Source organism: Malaclemys terrapin, chromosome 7, assembly GCF_027887155.1.
Source record: "Malaclemys terrapin pileata isolate rMalTer1 chromosome 7, rMalTer1.hap1, whole genome shotgun sequence".
Classification (NCBI taxonomy): Eukaryota; Metazoa; Chordata; order Testudines; family Emydidae; genus Malaclemys; species Malaclemys terrapin.
Genome location: NC_071511.1, coordinates 31,181,762 through 31,202,687, shown reverse-complemented (window position 1 = coordinate 31,202,687; position 20,926 = coordinate 31,181,762). Strand labels below are relative to the sequence as shown.

The 20,926-nt window shown below is 59.4% G+C and overlaps 3 protein-coding genes across 6 annotated transcripts in view; 2 read left to right on the top strand and 1 right to left on the bottom strand.

Moving 5' to 3' along the window:
- Positions 1-2,471, top strand: part of RTN3 (reticulon 3) — a 31,349-nt gene extending 28,878 nt beyond the window's left edge. For all 4 annotated transcript variants that reach the window (XM_054034520.1, XM_054034519.1, XM_054034518.1 and 1 more), the window contains one exon: positions 476-2,471. In XM_054034520.1, the coding sequence (XP_053890495.1) occupies positions 476-521 (46 nt within the window). In that variant the 3' untranslated portion in view covers positions 522-2,471. The remainder of the gene's footprint in view (positions 1-475) is intronic.
- Positions 2,472-7,053: 4,582 nt separating this feature from the next.
- On the bottom strand, positions 7,054-14,161 carry ZFTA (zinc finger translocation associated). Its single transcript, XM_054035043.1, has 5 exons — positions 13,382-14,161; positions 12,032-12,496; positions 10,773-11,168; positions 9,981-10,406; positions 7,054-8,735 (listed from the first exon to the last, which is right to left on the bottom strand). The coding sequence occupies exons 1-5, from the start codon at positions 13,446-13,448 to the stop codon at positions 8,203-8,205; spliced, it is 1,887 nt and encodes a 628-aa protein (XP_053891018.1). The 5' UTR covers positions 13,449-14,161; the 3' UTR covers positions 7,054-8,202.
- An 807-nt stretch (positions 14,162-14,968) lies between these two features.
- Positions 14,969-20,651, top strand: SPINDOC (spindlin interactor and repressor of chromatin binding). Its single transcript, XM_054034759.1, has 8 exons — positions 14,969-15,032; positions 17,124-17,310; positions 17,453-17,713; positions 17,972-18,085; positions 18,199-18,345; positions 18,505-18,624; positions 19,011-19,154; positions 19,404-20,651. Exons 2-8 carry the CDS (start codon positions 17,142-17,144, stop codon positions 19,844-19,846), a joined length of 1,398 nt encoding a protein of 465 aa, XP_053890734.1. The 5' UTR covers positions 14,969-15,032; positions 17,124-17,141; the 3' UTR covers positions 19,847-20,651.
- The last annotated feature ends 275 nt before the right edge of the window (positions 20,652-20,926 follow it).

The following is a 20,926-nucleotide window of genomic DNA, read 5'->3' as shown; positions in this document are numbered from 1 at the left end:
ATTGACTTGTAAGGGGAGTTGGACACTTTGAAAATCCCTCCCTTAGTTGCATTTCAGTAGCTCCCAGTGTAGTGTGCTCGTCCGTGTGTACATACATGCGACTGTTCCAGCCCCAAAAGCTTTGTCTAGTCTGATTCTTCCACAGCTTCCGTGAGCGCTAAATTCCTCCACAAGCCCTCAAGCCAAGAGCATTTGGGGCACAAGATGCTCTTTAGAACAGGTGCTGAACAGAAAGAAGAGAGCCACACGGAGTGTCCTCAGTAAACCTAGTGCAGTGACAACCCAGTCATGTCTGCAGAGGTAGAAAGCCTCAAAGCATGGGTGTCTGCTGCCTGAGCCAAAGCCTCCGGTCCAGTAGCTTGTAGCCTCATGTACGTCTTGCATGATCCAACCACTAGCCTGTCACACGTTAATGAGCATCCAGCTGACCTCTTGGCCCTTAAAACTCACCCTCTCCCCACTTCTTTTCCTGTAGGATCCAAGCAAAACTTCCAGGAATGGTGAAGAAAAAGCCAGAATAAGCTGGGGGGTGGGCAGCCCCAGGATCCAGCCATTACTAAACTCCATGCGATAGTTATAACCATTGTTACTTGTACCTATGAAGGAACATGCTGAGTCAGCTTGAGCCTGCATTCCAAGCGTTTCTTGTTATTATTTGGCATTTGCTTTTCTAAGCCTAGAATTGGGCTCAGAACGTGCACCAGACTAAAGGAGACCTGGCGTCAAAGCCATTAGGGAGGCCTCAGCACACCTGAACGATTGTAAGGGTCTTGTCCCCGATCGCAGGGAACCGAATGCTGCTCTGAACGCTGGCTCCTCTTCGGTTCCCAGCCTCCAATGAGGGCAGGGTGGCTCTGCTCGACCAAACATTTGCCTGCCTGCCAAGGGGAATCGCTGCAAGGAGACATCCCTCTCTCCCTCTCCTTGGCTTCCTACACTTCCACATTCCCTGCTCCCCAAATACTCCCCCAGCCGGCTCCTTGGGGGTCAGGGACTTGTACTGAAAAGGGTGGGGTGGGAAGTCCAGGAAACTGCCCCCTCCCCCTTGCTGATCGAAAGGGGGGTTTGTACCCCTACCTGACATCAGTTCTGTGCTTTAGTCTGGTTCATCCCTCTCCTCTCCAGTTCCTGCAATGTGCTCCCCACCCCTTTCCCAGGTTGTACCTTTTATTTCTTACTCTGAGATGAAAATGTCTGTATCTGCTGTACACTGCTGTAAACTTGTGTAGAGGAAAAACAACACCCCCCCCCCCCAACCCCCGAACTCTGCATGTGACTCCTCTGCTGTCATAACTCCTATCTCAGCCCCCGGAGGGCGGGTGACCACTGAGCTGAACTACTGAGACAGCGCCACATGCTGCCTTGCCCGCTTGCCGTCCTGGCAGCAGGGAGCAAAGGTCCCTTTGAACCCCAGCTGGGTGGAGAAATGGTACTTAACACTCTAGTGTGCAGAATAGTCTTAGAGCGGCATATTTCACAATTTGTATTTTTTGTACACTGTTAACTCGCTGAACTTTATTTGAAGGTAGCTTTGGGTTTCCTCTGGTCAGAAGGAGTCAGTCTTTAACCAGCCTGCTGTGCCCGGTGAAAGCTGGCGGCGCTGAGACCTAGACCAAAAGCCCACCTCTGTTGCTTTTCCAGGGGGAAGGAAGCACTGCTAAGGGGAGAGGAAGGAAAATGCCCAGTGGATGAATGAGCCATTCATTCAGCATTTGGGCTCAAGGGGGCGAGGGGGATTCTCACCTCCCTCGTGTCAGTTTAGTGGGGCAGGGAGAAGGGAGGCTTTGGCTGCTTTAGAGACAGACGCTCAGGCTCCTTTTTAGCACAGCATCTGCTAATGGAGATGGGAATTCCGAGCCCTGCGAGGCAGCGTTCAAACAAAAAATACAACTCTGCTTTTGAACTGAGCCCAACTGACTCAAAGCCTAGATGCAGGTAGTCTATTACAGGGAATATGCCCCCAGGCCTGATAAGCCACGTGCTGACAGCCATAGGGCTTATAACTGGCTGGGCCACCTTCTCTTCCTCCCAAGCAAAGCTTGTGGGGATGAGTGCAGGGAATTCAAAGCCTCTTTGCTCCTGCCCTGGTCTTTTCTCAGCATCACCGCAACAAACCACAGTCTCTGCTTTCCCCTGTGGAAACTGCACTGATCATCCTGCCCTGACTTCTTTCCACCCCTTCCCCAGGACCTCTTCTGCACTGGAAGTTGTCGGCCCAGCTCTTACATCTGTTCTGTTACTGCTGTTGTGAGATACGTTGAACAGATCTTTGTGCCAGGCAATTTGTTTTTGTTTTTTTTAAAGAGAACATGTAGACAAAAAAACGGAAACAAACTACTAATGAAGCTCTGTGTGTGTGTGTGCGTGTGCGTGCGTGCAGCATAAATTACAGTAGTGCCCCGGGAGCTGATAACCCGGTTCCTGTCACACTGCAAATGATGTGGTATTAATAAAAAACACCATGGACAGGTCCCAGCTTCGTTTCCTGTGTCAGTCGTCTTGGGGGATTGTCGGGGTAGATGGTGGGTGGGATGGAGTTAGCCTCAGCAGCTGGAATACGCGAGACATCTGCATTCCCCATAGCTCACCTGTCATTGGGGGAGCAGGGAGCAGAGCATGGGGCGTTGTTCTGGCTCTCTTCCACTGTCTCTGTTGACGTCAGGGTCTCGGGCCTGCTCTTCAGGCTGGGCCATTGAGTCTCAGGCCTTATCTTAAAAGCTTTGGGCTGAGGATCGTGATTGACAACTCCACTCCTCAGGCCCGTTCTGTCATCAAGCTAAAGCTCATCTCTGCAGGAGAGTATCAGCGAGACTCCTATGGAAAGATGGCAACACAGACATGCTGCCTGGCGCAATAGCTGTGTGGTATTTTGAAGTTGCCATTGAGCTATAAACACTCACTCACCTCATCCACCACTTTGACCGTTTCAACCAGTTTGCTTAGCTCAGGGCACCAACCTAACTCAGGTCGAGAGGAATCCAAACTCATCTCAGACGCTTGAATCAGTTTTGAAGAGTCTGTCTGCATTGAGGTGTAGCACTGAATGATTAAATCTGTTTCTACGCACATTTAGTTCACCTGGTTTAGGAAGAAACTAAACCATTTTTAAGACGGCTAAAGTGACTAAGAGCATCTGTGCTAGACCAGGTGTTCAATCAGTGAACAAAACTCTGCAGTTGAGCCATTTAGTTATTCTTCTGAATGCTCCTCTTTCCCTAAAGAATTATAATTGACTCCAGCTCCTAAAGCAAGGATCTTGCAGACTTAAGCAGTGGAGAAGCAATGGCAGTAGGGTTCTTTTTAGGCGATAACCCTGCAAATTAATGCACTTCAAAACTGCATCTTTTGAAAGGCTTTATTTAACATGTTTACAAAACATATGCATATAAAAAAACATACTGATGCAAAACACCTTTTCACGAGGACCACGTACAAATATTCCAATACTGTCACTAAAGTGTAACATAGGCATATAAATATAATTCAGAACATTTACATGGTAGCTACAAGGAGCAAGTTGCTCTCTGGGGGGGGAGGGAGGGGTGGTGTATAAAAACATTTCACTCGAAACCACTCAGGCTTCAGGTAGGGCTTAACTGAGATGATTGTAGCGTCTAGTCAAGATGGGCACAGCTAAGTCCGTAACAAATGACACCAACCTGCCACCTGGTTTTTGTAATGTCATTCATGGTAGGGAAGATTGAGATTTGAATCAAGCTGCTACTCTCCATACGCCTGGAAAATTCTGGAAAGTGAGGCCTCTACGCTGGGCTACCTACCTCCTACACTGGCAAGCATGACTGCTCCCGTGCCTAGTGACCTACTGTCTTAGTGGTACCTACGCTGGTAAAGTACAAAAACCTAAATCGATGGCAGCTACCAATCACTATAGACTTCACGTGAGAGTCTGAAACCGGCTTTGCTGGACTTGCCCGCAGCATGCACCAATGGAGACAGTGAAATGTCCTAACTTTGCATATCTTTGTATGTTAAGAACCCACCTTCCCTGCTCTCCAGAGCAGGGTATATACAGAGCTGGAATGGAAGAAGGGAAGCCCAAGAAGATGGCTCTGAACACCATGCAACAGCGTTGGAACCACGAAGACTCCCCTTGGATAACCACTTCCAACACATCAGGCGTGGTCACTAGAGCATGCTCTGAGATGCTGGAGCTAGCACTAAAACCAAGGTAAGAATCTACAAGCAAAATGCCTCCAGGGTGCAGGCAGCTTCTGAGTCCAGAGGGAGAGCCTGCAGCTCCTGTGAAAAAGCAGCCCCGTGCCATGGGGCAGGGGCTTGATGTCACTTGGCGTGTTACCCATGAAGGCCTGGAATGTTAACTTGTGTCTTCCACCCTCCCGCTAAACCTGCTGTGTGGGGTAAGGGATTCCTGGGCTCACGGTCCTACTTTGCTCTTCAGGCCTCTACCTTGAAGCTGAAGAGCTATGAACCTCCATTCGTGGCTGGGATGGGCCTGCACGGATGGGCCCTAGTGCTGTTGGTGTCCAGGTGTACACAAGGGAGCGCAGCCCCTACCCAGCTCCCTTCCCCAGGCGTGAGGAAGCGTGATTACACAAAGGCAGCTCTTGAACACTAGCTATGCAGCTTCACAGGAAAGAGCCATTCAGTCGAGAAGGCTGGGAGCTGGGTATTTCTACCAGCTGCCTGCTGCACAGCTCCTGCCTTCCCATCGCTACACCCAGCTCTTAAGAGCTCAGGCAGGGGCCACAGTGCTGGCTGGAGCACGAAGCTATTCTTGAAAGGAGGGGCTTGCCATGGGGCAGTAAATGTGAGGCTTGCGGTAGGGCTGTTAGATTTGCATCAGGCTCCCCCCCCGCCAACCCTGGGCTGCAGCAGAGCTTGGCTGGGAGGAGGAAGACCTGCCCCTTCTCGCCTGAGAGCTGTGTGGGGTGGGAATTCAGCACCACCCAGTGCTATGGCTGGTTTCTGCTCTTCACAGCTACCGGAGCCCAGAGTGTCCGGGGACTATTCCTCCTTGAGGAGGGGAGTGTTTAGCAGCAGATCCAGCCCTGCATGATGGGCTCTAGATAGTAACGTGCTAGCTCTGCCCCCTTCCACTGTCACAACCTGAGCCAAGCCAGGGCCCAGGGTTTCTCCTTGCGGTAGAGGAGAGGAGCTGTACGAGAATGAGGCCTTGTTTCTATCCACAGTTCACTTCCCCCTCAGCTGTGCTAAGGCAACTCTGCTGTAACATCTAAGCACCTTTTTGGTCTAGATTATGCAGCATGGATCAGAACCAGAGGCCTCTCGAGCCCCTCCTACCTCCAGTATCTTCCCCGGCTCAGAGCAATGGGCCTAGCCAGGTTGCTTCCCCCATGCTCCCAGATCAGACCAATGGGCCCCCATCTACCCCTACAGCCCATCAGCTGCAACCTTTCATCTAAAGTACCACTGGATCTGAGCCCCCCAGAATCCTTAATGCATTTATTCTCCCTCCTCCCCCCAAGAGGCAGAGCAGTGCTATTATCCCCATTGTAGAGAGAGGGGCACTGAGCCTAAATAACTTCCCCAAGGAACCACAGGAAGTTTATGGCGGAGCAGGGAATTGAAGCCAGGTCTCTAACCACTAGGTCTGCCTCCCATGCAGCATTATAGCCCCATGGCTGCATTTTGCTGTTCTTTGATAGGCAACTTCTCTACAGCAAGGGGAGATGATGGGCTCATGCAGCTGCTCGGAGATGGAGCCTCAAAGGGGGCTGTCCCGGTGCACTTTGAAGAGGAGGCTGCTTAAAACCCATCACTTTGGAGCCTGGCTGCACATGAGCAGAGCTGCCCCAGCACAAGGGGGCGGCTGCATGTGAGCAGAGCTGTCCCAGCACAAGGGGGCAGCTGCTGTGTCAGAGAGAGCGGAAAGCGGGTCCCCCTCCTCCCCCAGCCTAGAGATGACACAGGGGGGAAGCACTGAAAGATCTCCAACTATGGATGATTAGAGTGACATGAGCAAAACTGAATGGCCCCAGTGCCTTGGAGGAGAAGTGGGGGCAGCAGCAAGGGGTTGGTGGGGTAACCCTAGGGCTCCCCCCACGCTCTAGGGTAACGCTCTACCCCTGTGCGAAGGAGGCTGGGTGCACTAGTGTGGATCCACAGCTGGCTCAGTACCCTGCTCAGAGCAGGCTAGGAGCAAGGGTGCAAGTACAGGCGGTTGCTGGTGGGTTTGTCTCCAGCGGCTCCCCCACCCCCTGGAGTTGCAAGGCCGGGCCATCTTCCAGAAAGCCAGAGTCAAGCACAGGGAAAGCCCCTCTGTGCCTCAGTTTCCCCCTTGTAAAGTGGCAGCCACTTACCACTGCCCCTGAATGCAGCAGGGAGGGGCACACTGGCTAGCATTAGCAAAGTAGCAGCTGGAACAGGCCCCCATGTGCTCAGTGTAGGGCGGCATCATGTTCTCTGCTGCCAGCAGGAGCAGCTTTGGCAAGCAGGGAAGGGGGAGACCGCGTTGCCCCTGTCTGTCTACGGCAGTCAGGGGCCAGCGGCTCCAGCTTGTCAAGGGTTTGCAAGGAGTTTTCATCCTGCATCCTATGGGGCCAGGTCTCCCTTCTCCCTGCCCCAGCTCAGACCAACAGGCCCATCAAAGCCAGTGTCCCCCTCCTCCCTCCGCATTACAACAATAGGCCCATCTAGCCCAGTATCCCATTGCCAGCCTATGTCAGAGACAGGACCATGCAGGAGTGCCACAGGCACCTACATCAATCCCCACCCCCATCACTGGGGACAGGGGGGCCAGTGCAGAGCCAAGAATGAAGGGGAGGGATCGCTGCCACTCAACAGATGCTGCCTCTGCATGGTGGAGGGATACAGGGCTATTGGCCCCACAAGGGGCAGCTGGGAGCTTAGGACAGGACCCTTGTGAAGCCTGGCAGCTCGAGCAGAAAATGACCCATCCTTTTCCAGTTGGCAGCTGTGGTTCTGCTCCCGCCCCCAGCCTCGCCCCAACTCCAGCTGCAGCCCAGCCTCGACCTCCCTTACCCCCGTCCGAGGCCCCCCAGCCTCAACCTCTCTTACCCCCCCGTCCGAGGCCCCCCAGCTGCAGCCCTGCTCCCGACCTTGCTTCAGTACTTGAAATTCCAGCCCCCACGGCTCAAGGCAGGGACCCCGCTTCCCCCCTTGACACCAGATGGAAGCGAGTATAAAACGCTGTGGTCCAGTTGGGTGACCATCCACGCGCCCTTGGGGCTGGTATAAAAATGGGTGTGATGGAGGCCGAGGCCTTGCACAGCTCACGTGAGCGGCACTGCTTGGCATTCGGCAGGGGAGCGGGTTACTTACCGGGGCTCCCTGGTGCTGGCGGGGGAGGGTCAGTTTAACTTCAGCCCAAGGAAGTTTCTTAGGATGTTGCATCTAGATGAGGTGCGATGACTCCAGCAGCTAATTAAGCTAATAAACAACTGCAAAGGCCAGTCTAGACTCTCCACAGAGGGTGGCACTTTCCCTGGAGTGGGTGGGGGAAAGGGGAGGTCAATGGGAGCATTGGGCTTACATCCAATTAGCTCCAAGGGACATGGATTCCAGTCTGCACCTGTGCCAGGAAGAGGCTGCTGGGGTGAAAACCTGCAGCTGGGGAGGATGCGGGGGGGACGACAGGAAGAGATGCACCCCGTTTGGAGGCCAGATGGGATCCGGGGGAGGCTGGGAGTTGGTAGCAGCAGCCGGGGAGCATTAGCTTTTCAAACCAGCTATCCTGGGGGCCGGGAAGAGTCCCAGGAGGGGTTTGGAACTGGCCCCTTAAATAGAGCAGCTGCCCCCTTGCTCACTAGTGCCTGCCCCGGGCAGGGAGATGATTTCATCCCTTCCCCCCACCACCCATGTCTTGCAAACACCCTATCCCACTGGCTCGCTGAGCAGCTGGGTTCCAGCCCCATGTGTCCCCATCCCCAACAACCCCATTTCTGTGCCATCCCCAGCTGGGATGGGGGGGATTAAAAGCTACAGGGGGCCATGCGAGGCCCTTTCCCCCACCCCGCAGCTTGGGCTATGGAGTATCAGTGCGTGAGGACCAGATGCATCAGGGTGGGGATGGGAGTGGGGGAAGGTGCTGTGTAGTTCAGGGGGCAACGTCTGTAGCATGGGTGGGTGCAGAACCCCCTATTCTACTCCCAAACAAGCGCTCTAAGCAAGGGGTGTCTGTCCATAGCCTGGACCCCCCACCCCTGCTCCCAAGAGTCAAGATGGAGTCCTGTCCATCAACTATGCTGTGCTGGTGGGTGGGGCACAGGCCAACTCTGCCTCTTCCCCATCAGCAGGAGTGGCCTGGAGGAAGGGGCAGGGCTTAACCTCAGACTCCTCCCCCACGGCAGGCTCATAGCACAGGGCCGTCTCATTGTAGGCCTCCAGGATGGTCTGCCGCTCCTCTGGGGTGAAGTCCAAGGAGAAGGGGTGCACCTGCAGGATGTGGCGCTTGATGGTGCTCACCTTGAGGGTGGCGAGCGCCCCCCCGCACACCATGCACACCAGCCCGTGCCGCCTGCCATCGTAGTCCATCAGGTATTCCACGCGCCAGTGCAGCTGGTAGTTCCGCCGCTGCTCCCGCCGCGGTGCAGGTGCCGGGCCCGTCTGGGGGCCAGCTGTGGGGTCAGCGGGGCTCTGTGGGGTGGATGGGGGCGTCCCCACCACCAACACACTCTCCTCCTCCTCCTCTTCCTCCTCCCCCTCTGCAGGTAGCTGCACATCCTCATCCAGCTCCTCGGGGCTAGATGGCTGCAAAGGATTCTGGGAGTCTCCTGGAAAGGCGACAGAGCGAGGTCAAGTCAAGCTAGGTACCGTGCTTGGCCCCCCTGCTTCCCCCCCCACTGCACAGACTCAGGCCTCATTCCCACATCCCTGGGCTTGATGGAATTGCTGACCCTGTGGCTCCACAGCAGAGCTCCATGGCCCCACCCTCATGGCTCAGAGATCACCGCACAGCTGGGATATGTCACATGGCACATCCCACCTCCCTCCTCATGGAAGGGGGGATTAGCCCAGCTGCAGTGTGTGGTGGGGGGGTGTCTCTAGATCACTGCTGCTGAGCCCAGCCTGGCTGGGAGGGGGCATTCACCTATGGTGCTGTTCTGATCCAGCCCAAATGCAGGGGGACTCAGGGCCTCTTGGATACTGGTTCCAATCCAGCTTGGCTCTGTGTGGGGGAAGGGCCTTTCTGGTGCTGATTCTGATCCAGTCTTTTTCAGAGCTGGTTTGAGAGAAGCCAGTGCTAACACAGGTCCTGGGGTGGGTCAGGCACACAGCTTCTCTGCTGGTGACTGGGGGTCATTTGTGGAACTGTTGCTGGCTGCAGTGCCGCCCGCTACCACCGGGGGGCTCATGGAGCTGCTACTGGGTGCAATGCTTCCTGCTGCCACTAGGGGGGACGTGTTGCGCTCCTGCAGGCTGCAATACCCCTGGGGCTACTGTGGGGGAACACAGAAGGGGCTGCAGGGTGCAGTACCACCTGCTGCCACCAGGTGGGGTTCTGGTCCTTGCAGTACATGCACTGCAGATAGCAGAGGGAGGCAGACGAGGGCTGTTACTGTTCAGAGTACAGGCCAGGGCTTCTACATGTGGTCCCGGCTGCCTCTACTCCCTGCAGCCCTAGCACTTGCTTTGGACCTAGGCACCCCCTAGCATCTTCCCTGGGGGGAGGAAGTCCCCAGCAGCCCTGCCTCCATCTGACCTGTCACCCTGTCCCTGGCTATTCTGAGACAGCCACACAGCACTGAATCCTCTTTGCTTGTCCCTCTCCCCATGAGACGCTAGCAGCAGCTCCCCCTACCCATCTTGCCCAGGGCTGGATGGCAGGGCATGGCCCTCGACTTCTGCCCCATGGAACACCCCGGTGCCCAGGGCTGGATGGCAGGGCATGGCCCTCAACTTCTGCCCCATGGAACACCCCGGTGCCCAGGTCTGGATGGCAGGACTTGCTCCTCAGCGTCCCAAGTACCTATGGGAAGGCCAGCAGCTGGTCGGCCCCAGCCCCAACCCCCATTCACCTGAGGCCTGCTCTGGCAGGGGTGCCCCCATCTCCACCAGCTGGGCAACCTTGCGGTTCCACTCCTCCACGATCAGGGCTTTGACCTGGTGGCTGAGCAGGGTGGAGTCAGGGTGCCGCTGGCGGATGTGGCGTTTGATGGTGCTCATCTTGAGGGTGGCCAGTGCTCCCCCACACACCATGCACACCAGCCCGTGCCGCTCGCCGTGGTAGTCCATCAGGTACTCCAGCCGCCAGTGCTCCTGGAAGTGGCGCCGATGGTCTTTACCCCGCAGCGGCCCCCCCGCATCCAGCTCCCACGGCGCCACAGGCTCCTCCTTGGCCCAGCTCTCCGGGGAGCTGCTCTCCTCTGGCTCTGGGGCAGCCATTGCCGAGCCTGGCTCAGAGGCATCAGCACTAAGGTCCCCAGGGGAGGGGGCATCGGGCTCTAGGAAGAGATGGGGATCAAGGTGCTGGGGGGTGTTCACATGTGGGTGCCCCATAGGCACAGACAGATTGTCCCACAACAGCACCGACATACTCTGCTCCCATCCCCACAGATCGATATCACACACACACACCCTCCCTCCCTCCCCATCACAGGCTAGGACTGCCCCCACCTGTGACACATGCTGTTACCCCAGCCCACCCCCTCAGAGAGGGCAAAGGAGAGGGAATGTTCCCCTCACCCACAGACTCTCCAGCCCTCACCCAAGTCTCTCCAGCCTCCCCCTCACCCACTGAGGTCCCACACCCACCCCAGCCCCCCCATCCACGAGGGGGTCCCCTCAACCTGGTCTCCCTGCTCCCTCACCTGCAGGGCGCTCCCCCTGCGGCGCCCAGCCCTTGCCCGCAGCCAGCACCAGGGCGCGGGAGTTCCAGGCCTCCAGGATGGCGCCCTTCTCAGCGGGGCTGAAGGCGAGCGAGGCGGGGTGGGCCTGCAGCACGTGGCGCTTGATGTCATCCAGGTTGAGGCTGGGCAGCCCACGCCCACACATCATGCAGCGCAGCCGGTTGCCCTGGGCATCGTAATCCATGAGGAACTCGGCCTGGAACCAGCTCTGCAGGGACTCACGCACGTAGCGCTCCAGCCGGCGGGCGCTGGGTGATGCCTTCCTGCCTCCGAGCGCCGGCCGCCGGGCAGCCCCCCGTGGGGATGGGCATGGGGCACGGCGCCGACGCCGGAACCCGCCCCCCGCCGACAGCAACCCTGGGGGAGACAGACAGGTCAGCGCCCTGCATCACCCTAACCCTGACCCCATCACCTGAGCAAAATGGGCATGGGGCACAGGCTGTATCTGCCCCTGCCAACAGTGCCCCTGGAGGAGCTGGAGATGGGGCAGTTCCCCAGATACCCCTAACCCTGGCACCAGCCACCCTTTCTTCCTAACCCTGAACCCCAGCTCTTCTGCATACCCCTCCCCCTCAGCCCCCCTGAGAGATGGACATGGAGATGGGTCAGTCACCCCCCAGTTCCCCATCCCCTGCCATGCCCTCACCCTCCCACTAAACCCCCCCCCATCTTGTTCTCCCCAGCTACTAGCTGCCCCCATCACAAATGGCAGGGCTAGGCACCACGTGGGCTCACACCAGGGCAGAGTGGAGCATCCCCTACAGCGGAAGGGTCTTAGCTGCCCAACAAGAAGGGTGCGTGGGGCAGGGGGGGAGTGCGAGGTCCCTGTTGCTAATGGGGATTTGGGCAACGTGGATTCCCTAAGGGAGGGGGGGCAGGCCCTCATTGAGACCCAGGTGCCCCCAGAGACTAGAGGAGAGATTTCTGGAGTGGGGGTGCATGCCTGTGGGAAAGGAAAGGTGGGGAGATGCTTTGGAAGGCTGCCCAGGGAATGGGGGTGCCAAGGGTTGAGGAATGTGTCAGAGTATTCAGGAGAGGGGCGCTCAGGGGAGGGGTTGCCTAGGGCAGTATGTGGGTGCCCAGGGCAGTGGAGGAGTGCTGGGGGTGCAGAGGGGCAGGGGGATGGGTATTCAGAGATGGGGATGTGCAGGAACAGTGCGGAGGGCTGCATGGGGGGGGGGGAGGGGGGGCGTGCCTGGGGCATAGGACTTGTGCTCTACCTTGTGCTCCCTGCAGGCTGTCAGGTGCCTGGGCGAGGTCTCCGTGCCCCTCAAGCTCCCCGTCCAGCCCGAGGTGGGCGTCCCAACTCTGGATGATGACCTGCTTCTCACGGGGGCCCCAGCCCCCGGAGTAGGGGTGCTTCTGGCGGATATGACGCTTGATGGTGCTCAGCTTGAGGGTGGCCAGCGCGCTGCCACACACCATGCAGATCATGCCATGCCGTGCCGGGTTGAAGTCCATCAGGTACTCAGCCCGCCAGTGCTCGTGATAATAGCGCCGATGGTCCCGCCCAGGGATGCGGCTCTTCCCAGGCCGAGATGCCCGCTCCTCACAGTGATCTGAGTACTTCCGCCCCCCTGGGGCCATTAGAGGGTGCTCCTTGGGGGTCCTCCATGCCAGGGACCCCCCTAGCATCAACTCAGGGGCCTCGGTGCTGCCGGAGTTGTCCTGGCTTGGGGATTCCCCTGGTGAAACAAACCACATGGGCAGGGATGTGTGAGACTGTAGCCTGGCATCTTGGCAAGAGTGTATGCATGGGAGGATGGGTCTCATGTGGGGACTGAGGGGGCAGCAGCAGAACTGTGGGGGAAGCCCAGGGCCTGCGGGTGGGGATTGAGGGGCACTGGCAGAGCTATGTACACCGTTTGGGGACATTGTCCTTTTATGTCCTCAGAAGAGAAGGGGCTCTTGTCCCTTTAAAAGACCTAGAGGGACAAAGGGTGAGGGATCAACCTCAACTTCCATGCCCCTACCCAAAAGAGAGAAGCCCGGTGACCAGAGGGCTCCATGCCCTTTAGGACCCCAGCAAAGGGCACGACCGTCCTGCCCCTTTAAGAGCTGAGGCTTGAGAGCGCAACGGGAAGAGGTTGCTGCCCCTTTAAGTCCCCAGCAAAAACGTGGGTGCCCCCTCCCCTTTAAATGCCCTAGAGACACCTTTAGAGCCACAGAATAAAAGGGATAGAGGAACTTACCCCTTTAAGAGACCTGGGGGAGGGGAGGGAAGCAGGGGACAAGAACCCTGACCAATAAGATGGGTGGGGGGCCTTAAAGCGGCAGTGGGAGTGGACAGTGGCGGGGGGAGACCTGCTCTATAAGACTGTGTGTCTTTAGGAAGGGGGGTCTTAAAGGGGCATAGGGGGAGCAGGAGAGAGAATTCGTTCCTTATAAAATGGGGGGCTTGCTGCTTTAAAGGAGGGGGTGAGAGTCTTAAAGGGGCGGGAGGGGGTTCTAAGGCTTCAAAGGACCATTGGAGGGAGTCTTAAAGGGACCGTCACCCCCCACCCGGGTCCCCTGGGCGCCTGCACACCCCAGGGCCGGCAGGGGGCGCCGGCCGCCCCCTTTGTTCTCACCTGCCTCCGGGTCCAGGGGCTCCCGTTTGACGGGGCGGCGGGGGGGAGGAGAGGGAGGCGGCTCCATCCCTCTGTCCGTGCGTCCGTCAGCACCCGCCCCCCTCCGGCCGCCTGTCCATCCGCGCCAGGGCCGCGGGGCAGGCTCGGGGCTGCCGCAGAGCCCTGCCCGCGCGGGGAGGGTACTCCCGGGCTCCGTACGGCGGCTGCGGCCGAGCCAGGCTGCTCCGGCCGGGGTGGGGATTCCTGCCTGGGGCCCCTGGGGCTCCTTTAAGGGCTCCTGGGTAAATTTAAAGGGGCCGCGCTCTATTTCTGCAGCGTGGGGGGAAGGAGATGGGGGCACCCCCCGGGTCTCATCCGCCCCCCCCCGACTCTGAGTCCCCTCCCCAGCCCTAGAGAGGGGAGCGAGGACTCAAGGCGGGGACTGGGATACGGGGAGGGGAACGGGGATATATGGGGTAGAGGGCTGGGATATAAGGGGGCTCCGATGGTTATTAGCAGCCCCAGTTCTCTCCCACACACCCCGCGACTCTGAGTCCCCAACCCAGGAGGGAGTGGGGGAGCTGGGCTATAAGGGGGCGTTTGCGATACACTGAACTGCCCCAGGTCTCTGCTACTCCCATCAATGCACCGCCCAGTTCTAACACAGAGCGGTGTGCTCCTTGCAGGCCCCCGTTACCCCGATCGAAGGGGGGTGCTGGGAGCGACTATACCCCATGCAGCACAGAGCGCCCCCGCACTGAGGAGACCGATCCCTGTGCCTGGGCGAAACCTCTGCCCCCAACGTTGTCTCCCACTCCACGGGCATCCCCAGTGCCATCCCCATACTGTCTCACTGCTCCAACCCCCATCCACTACAGAATCCCCCATACGTGTCCTGGGGGTCGGGTTCTGCACCATGGAATCCCGTCCCTTATAAAATCCCCTCCCCCTCCTCGTTCCTGAGGGGCACGATTCAGTCCCTGAAGAATTCCCTTTCGCTGTGTTCGGGGAGCAAAGCCCAGCACATATAAATCCCCCCCCCTCGTGTCCAAGGGGTGGGGCTCAGACCCTATGGAATCCCCATCCCTTATAGAATTCCCTCTCCTTTTTCCTGTCCCCCAGGGGCGGGGCTCAGCCGCTATACTATCCCCTCCCCTATAGAATCCCCTTCCTGTGCCCAGGGAACGGGACTCAGCTCCTACAGAATTCCCTCCCTCTCCCTATGTCCGTGAGGCTGGGCTCAGCCCTTTCCCTTCCCTGTGCCGGGGGTGGGCCTCTGCCTGCCCCTGTAGAATGCCCCCATATAGACCAGTCCCCCATCCCTGTCCCCACAGAGCGGGGCTCACCCCTACAATCCCCGCCCCGCCCCTCCCCTCCCACATCCTGCAATCCCCCTCTCGGTCGGTAGGTGGTGCATGGCCCAGCCCCGCCCCCAGGCTCCTCCTACTCCTTCCCGTATCCACGCACTGATTGGCCGGCGCTGAAGGAGGCGGAGCTTAGGACGGCGGGCTTCTCACGATTGGCTGTGCGCAATGGAGGGAGCCCCAAGCTAAGAGAGCCGGGACAATGAGACCATAGAGAGGGAGGTTGTGGGGGCTGGATGGGAGGTGGGTGGTGCCGCTCCCTCCGCGAAACTCTATGGTGCCGGGCCCGGGAGCAGCAGCGCGAGCCGGTGAATGGGGAGGGGTCGCCAGGATGGATCCGGCAGCGGGGGGAGGGGCTGGGATCCGGTGGTGGGATCCAGCGGGGAGGCTGGGGGTCTGGACTGGGATCCAGCGGGGAGGCTGGGGGAGGGGCTGGGATCTAGTGGGGGTGCGGGTGGCGCTGGGGGCTGGGATCTAATGGGGGTGCTGTGGGGCTGGGATCAAGCGGGGGTGTGGGTCACAGTGGGGAGGAAGGAGGGACTGGGATCAGAGGTGCTGGAATAATTTTATAGTGGGGGTGCTGAGAGCCATTGAATCAAACTATAAACCCCATATATGGTGGAAACCACTTCAAGCCATGGGATGCTACCCAGCACCCCTAGTTCCAGCACTTATAGCTAGGATCCAGTGGGTGTGTGCATCACACTGGGGAAGAAGTAGGGTCTGGGATCCAGTGGAATGAATGGGTCACATGGGGAGGGGATGGGATCCAGTGGAAGGCACAGGTCACACTGGGGAGGAAAGAGGGGCTGGGATCGAGTGGGGGTGTGGGTCCCACTGGGGAGGAAGAAGATGCTGACATCAGGATCCAGTGGATGGTGCGGGTCAGTCGGGGGGTGGGATCCAATATGGGAAGAGTTGCACAGGTTTAGCATGGGGTCATTGGGATCCAGTGGGGTGGCCCTATGGGAGGAGAATTAGGGGACTGAGCAGACTCTCATGGGAAGAATGGGTTCCAGGTGGGGACTAGGTTATGCTGGAGGAGAGAGTGGATTATTGAAGAGGGCTGGGATGCAGTAGGGGGTGTCATTGTGCATGGATTGGGGGCAGGAGGCCAGACCCATAGAAGGATCGATGGGTTCTCTATTCCTGCAGGGTGGGGTGCAGCTTGGTCTGTTGTTCTGAGGGCCCCTCTTCCATAGCAAAGGATGTCTGGTTATTAATCAGCCCCTGTGCCCTCCCTCCCCCCCCCCCCGAGGTGGCTGCATCTTGGTACCTGGTGCATTGGTTATAAACCACTTTGGGATCTTTTGCAATCTGGCGTGTCCATCTTGGAATCTTTCAGCCAGTGAGTCAGGACTCCTGGGTTCCCTCCCTGGCTCTGGGAGAGGATCACTGCCTCTTCAACCCCCCTGTAGCTGGTGCCTTAAAGCCCCCACGCAGGCTCCAGTGGGAGTGACCCTCCCCCTTCCTTTTTCCTGCTGCCGGATGGCCCTGCAACCATCCCGTATGGGGCAGCCAGCAGATGGGGATGAAGGGACAACTGAGCAGCTGGGCTCCCAGGGTCACTGGAGAGGCTGGGAAGGAGGGAATCTGGAGGTGATCCCAGGGTCAAGGGGGTGGGGGTGGACACTTGGGAAGGGAAGGCTCCAACTGTCATTGGGGCCAACAGTTCCTGGGGGTGGGGGGCACTCCCAAGAGCAGGGGAATTGAAAAGGCGGGGGCTTTGGAGGGGATGCCCAGGGTTATGGGGGTCTGGGAAGAAGGGGAGGTTTCCAGGGTCAGTGGGGAAAGAGGGTTGGGAATGAAGTGTTGAGGACTTAGGTGCTGGAGTGGGGAGTGCTTGAAGAAATTTCCATAGGGTTTACAATTTGGTTCAATGTCTCTCAGCACCCCTACTATACAAATTGTTCCAGCATCCCTAGTTCAGGGGTCAGTGAGCAGATGTGGGGGGACTGGGAGGAGGCTCACAGGGATTGCGGGGGGAGAGGGATGTATTTCCCAGGGTAGAAAGGGAGAGGATCCAGGCCCCTGGCCTGAGAGGGGCAAGACACTGTGTCCTTTTGGGGGTTCCCTGCCACAGTGGCCTGACTGGGGATGGGGTTGTCCCATAGCTGGGACTCTGCCTCCCACAGAAGAGCACAAAGGGGCTGTTGCTAGGCCTGAGTGGCTGGAGATAAGAAGGGGGTGGGGGCGGGGGCGGCCTTGAAGTTGGGGGCAGTGAAAGAGAAGGCAAGGTGGGGGAGCTCTGCCCAAGGTCAGCCAGCGCCTAGGGAGGGAGGGGCTCAGAGCTCCTGGATTCTCTCCCTAGGTCTGGGAGGGAAGTGGGGTCTAGTGGTTAGAGTGGGGCGGGGTCTCCTGAGTGCCTTGACTAACCCCCTCCCCCCCATTGTTCCTAGCTCTGCCCAGGCCCAGACATGGAGGTGAAGGCAGAGGTGCCCCGGCTGGAGTACATCGCCGTCTCGCTGAAGTGCGAAGCAGAGGAACCAGTGCCAATTGCAGCCTGTGCCCAGCTCTGTGCCCCCGTGGGTGGCCTCGCCCCCGGGGTCAAGCTGGAGGAGGCTGACAAGGAGCCTCTAGACAGAGGTATGGACTTTCCAGTCAGGATTCTGGGTTCTAGCCCCTGCTCTGGGAGGGGAGCGGGGTCTAGTGGTGAGAGCTAAGGGGGCTGGGTGCCAAGGACTCCTGGGTTCTCGCTCCCCTGAGCACATTTTGTCTTTCTGGCTAGGGGGAGCACCAGCAGAGGCAGGGCCCGGTAGGGCCTGGCAGCAGGAGTACTTAGTGGGAGACTGCCCGGGGCGCGGCGGGGCCGTGTGCATGGTCTGTGGCACCTTCCTGGGTACCTGTGGGCCGAGTGCTGCCCGGGAGCATGTTCTGCAGCACCACGCCCACTCACTGAGCCTCAGCCCGGAGGAGAAGCGCAACATTTTGGAGGCGTGGAGCCAGGGGGGCAACATGCCCGAGGGGGCACCCCCACCCTGCACCCCAGGTATGTTCCCCAGCCCCTCTTGCATCAGGGGGGCCCAGGGCTGGGGTAGCAGGTGAGCTGTGGGTCGGCACTGAGGGGCATCAGCAGAGTGAGGGTGGGGAGGAGCACAGGGCTGGGGTAGCAGGCAGCTGCACACCAGGAGCAAGAGGCACCAGGAGAGCTGTGGCAGGGGAGGGAGCAGGGCTATGGGTTGGGATTGAAGGGCACCAGCAGGGCGGGGAGTGATGCAGCCATCCCAGAATTTCACTCCCCCTCTAGGTCAGTACCATGGGGCCAGGGAACCGGCCGAGATCGAGGTTCTAATTGACCCAGAGGAGCAGACGGTGACCCGGAAACGTGGGCAGCCCAGAGGGCGCCCTGCCCCCCGCCCAGGTGAGTGCCAGGCCTGGGCGGGTGCTGGGGGTCAGGGACCATGCTCAGCCACGTGGGTGCCCATCCCCTTTGTTTCGGGGCTTCCTCTTGTGACACCAGGTGTCTCATCGCAGATGCTAGGGCCCCGGAGCCTGGGCAGCGCCCGCGGGGCCAGAGGAGACGACAGAGCGTGGGGCCTGTGGAGGGCATGGCACTACCAGCCAGGGAGCGGAGGAGCAAGCAGCTGAGTGAGGGACGAGACAGGGGCACCGTGAGTCCAGGTGAGTGGTAGGGGTGGAGGGGAGAGGGAGCAGGATTCCTGGGTTCAATTCCCGGGGAGGGGAGTGGGGTCTGTGGGTTAGAGCAGGGGAGCTGGGAGCCAGGATCTTGGTTCTTTCTCAGTCCCTACCCCACCCTTACTGCTGTGTCTCTCCCCACAGGGACAACGTCCCCCTCAGAGGAGGCTGCCCCCAGTTCAGCGCCCCCCGAAATCCGCCTCTTCACTGACGGTTCTTTCCCAGCCGGATTCACGCTCAGGCTGTACTGCAGACCCCAGTCAGGTGAGGGCGCTGTAGGAAAGAGGGCGTCCCCTGCAGCCACCCCCATTTCCCCCAGAGCAGAGCTGAAGGCACACCTCTTCCCCCCCCCCTCCCTCCGCCCCCATTGTCCTATCCCTCCAGGGTCCCAGCTGCATCCCAGCCCCCACAGATCAGCCTCCAGGATCTCAGCTAGCTCCCAGCCCCAGATGCTGGTTCCCCTTGGCTGGGGGCCAGCTGAGTTCCCACCCATTGGTGACTCCATCCTGACCCGGGTGGAGACAAGGGGCAGGCACTCCCTTCCCAACCTACATGCCTTGGGAGAGCTGGGGAGGACATCCATGGGTGGGTGGTGAAGGGAGAGGAGGCACAGCGATCCCCCACCCTCGCTGACCCCTCTCTGCCTGCAGCTTCTGGAGGGAGAGAAATAAGGAAGAATCCAAGCATCCAGGAACGGAAAAGCCCAGGGGACAGGGGCAAAACCCAGGCACTGGGGAAGAGACAGAAGCAGCTGGGCAAAGCAGGGACCGTGAGACGGGGCGCAGGGAACCCAGGTGAGTGTGGCAAGGTGGGTTAGTGGGGAGGGTCCCTAGTGGCCCACTAGAGTCCAGCCCAGAGGCAGCTGCATCTTACTGCTAGACATGGGATCCCTATATTAACAGCCCCTATACGCCCCATCCCAGAGGCAGCTGCATCTCAGTGCCTGGTGACGGGTGCCTGTATAAACAGCCCCCACCCCAGAGTTAGCTGCTTTTCAGTGCTGGCTGCTGGTTCTCAGCATTAACCCTTTGCCCTCTCTGCAGTTGGCAACTGCCCCGTCTCTGCGCTGCCCAGCCAGGATCTGGACCCAGGTGTCCCCCGCCTCCGCCGCAAGGGCTATTCTCACCATGGCATCACCCGGCGCCTCCGCCTGAGCCCCAGCACTGTCCGCTGCACCCTGCAGAGCTGGCAGGCGCGGGGCAAGGCCCCAGCAGCACCCTCCCCACCCCAGGCCAAGCCCTTTGACCCAGCATGGCGTGCCGACTTCCTGATGGACTACGATGCCGGTGCTGGCACCATGGTGTGCATGGTCTGCGAGTACTCACTGGTGCCTATTCGATTAGGCACCGTCATGCGCCACATCCGCCAGTGCCATGCCGAGACCCTGCACCTGCCTCGGGGGGTGCGCCGGGCCATTCGTGAGGTGTGGGAGACCCGGGGACCCGTCCCCGCTCCACCCCAGCATGGGGCACTGAAGGGGGAATAGCGACCCAGGGACCTGCCCCTGCTCCACCCTAGCACTGGGCGCTGCAGGGGAAGGAGTGAGGCTGAGGGGGGCATAGGGACCTGTCCCCACTCCACCCCAGCATGGGGCGCTGAAGAGGGAATAGCGACCCAGGGATCTGCCCCCGCTCCACCCCAGCACGGGGCGCTGCAGGGAAAGGAGTGAGACTGCGGGGAGAATGGGGACCTGTCCCCGCTCCACCCCAGCATGGGGCGCTATGGGGAAGGAGTGAGGCTGAAGGGGGAACGGGGACCTGGGGACCTGTCCCTGCTCCACCCCAGCACAGGGCGCCACAGGGGAGGCTGCCCACATACTGCCGGGGGTGACCTGCGGGGGGGCAGGAGCATCTTGGGGGGGTGAGGTAGGACGCTCCCGATCGACCCAGCCATACAGGGATACTGAGACACACCCCCAACCCTCCCCACTATAGGTGTCCCCTACCCTATAGAATTGGCCTTTGATCTCTGCCTCCTTTGTCCAGCATTCTCCCTCCATGCCTGGGGGGATCCAGCGCCTCCTTGCCCCCTGGCACTGTTCCCCTTGAAATACCTGTCCTTGTGCCCCCTGCCAGTGGGGGCAGGGAGTGCTGGGGCACAGTGCCAACTGGCCCTCCCTAAGCTGCATTATAGCCCCAACTGCAGGGGGCAGCAAGCTCCCATCTCTCCCACTCCACCCTTGCCTAGGCAGGGGTGGGATGAATGCCCCCTGCAATTACCCAGAGCAGCCACATGAGGGCACCCCCACAGAATGTAAATAGAGCCAGGAGCAATAAATTATTTTTGATGAAGTCGAGTGGCATTTAATCCTTGGAGTGCCCTGACCCTGCATGCTGCGCTTGTCTCCAGGGAGGAGCCCTCACCGTCCCGGGTGCTGCGGGTTGTTTGCTGCCCCCTGGGGGAGCTGGATTCCGGCCCGGCTCATGCACCATCCCGGTGGCTGCAAGCCCCTTCATTCCAGCCGGGTCATCACTGGGAAGGCTTGGGGCTTGGATGGGGGTGGGCAGAGGCTGTCTTGGGGGGGGGGAGGTGATGGGGGCAGGACTCAGGAGGGGGTGGAATGGTG

Bases quoted from the DNA above. Each gene is read 5' to 3' on its own strand.
- ZFTA (XM_054035043.1), bottom strand. From the start codon at position 13,448: ATGGAGCCGCCTCCCTCTCCTCCCCCCCGCCGCCCCGTCAAACGGGAG. The intron at 11,169-12,031 runs GTAGAGCACAAG...TGTCTCCCCCAG, and splicing joins CAGCCTGCAGGGAGCACAAG to GGTTGCTGTCGGCGGGGGGC. The intron at 10,407-10,772 runs GTGAGGGAGCAG...ATCTCTTCCTAG, and splicing joins GCAGGGGGAGCGCCCTGCAG to AGCCCGATGCCCCCTCCCCT.
- SPINDOC (XM_054034759.1), top strand. From the start codon at position 17,142: ATGGAGGTGAAGGCAGAGGTGCCCCGGCTGGAGTACATCGCCGTCTCG. The intron at 17,714-17,971 runs GTATGTTCCCCA...CTCCCCCTCTAG, and splicing joins ACCCCCACCCTGCACCCCAG to GTCAGTACCATGGGGCCAGG. The intron at 18,346-18,504 runs GTGAGTGGTAGG...CTCTCCCCACAG, and splicing joins CAGGGGCACCGTGAGTCCAG to GGACAACGTCCCCCTCAGAG.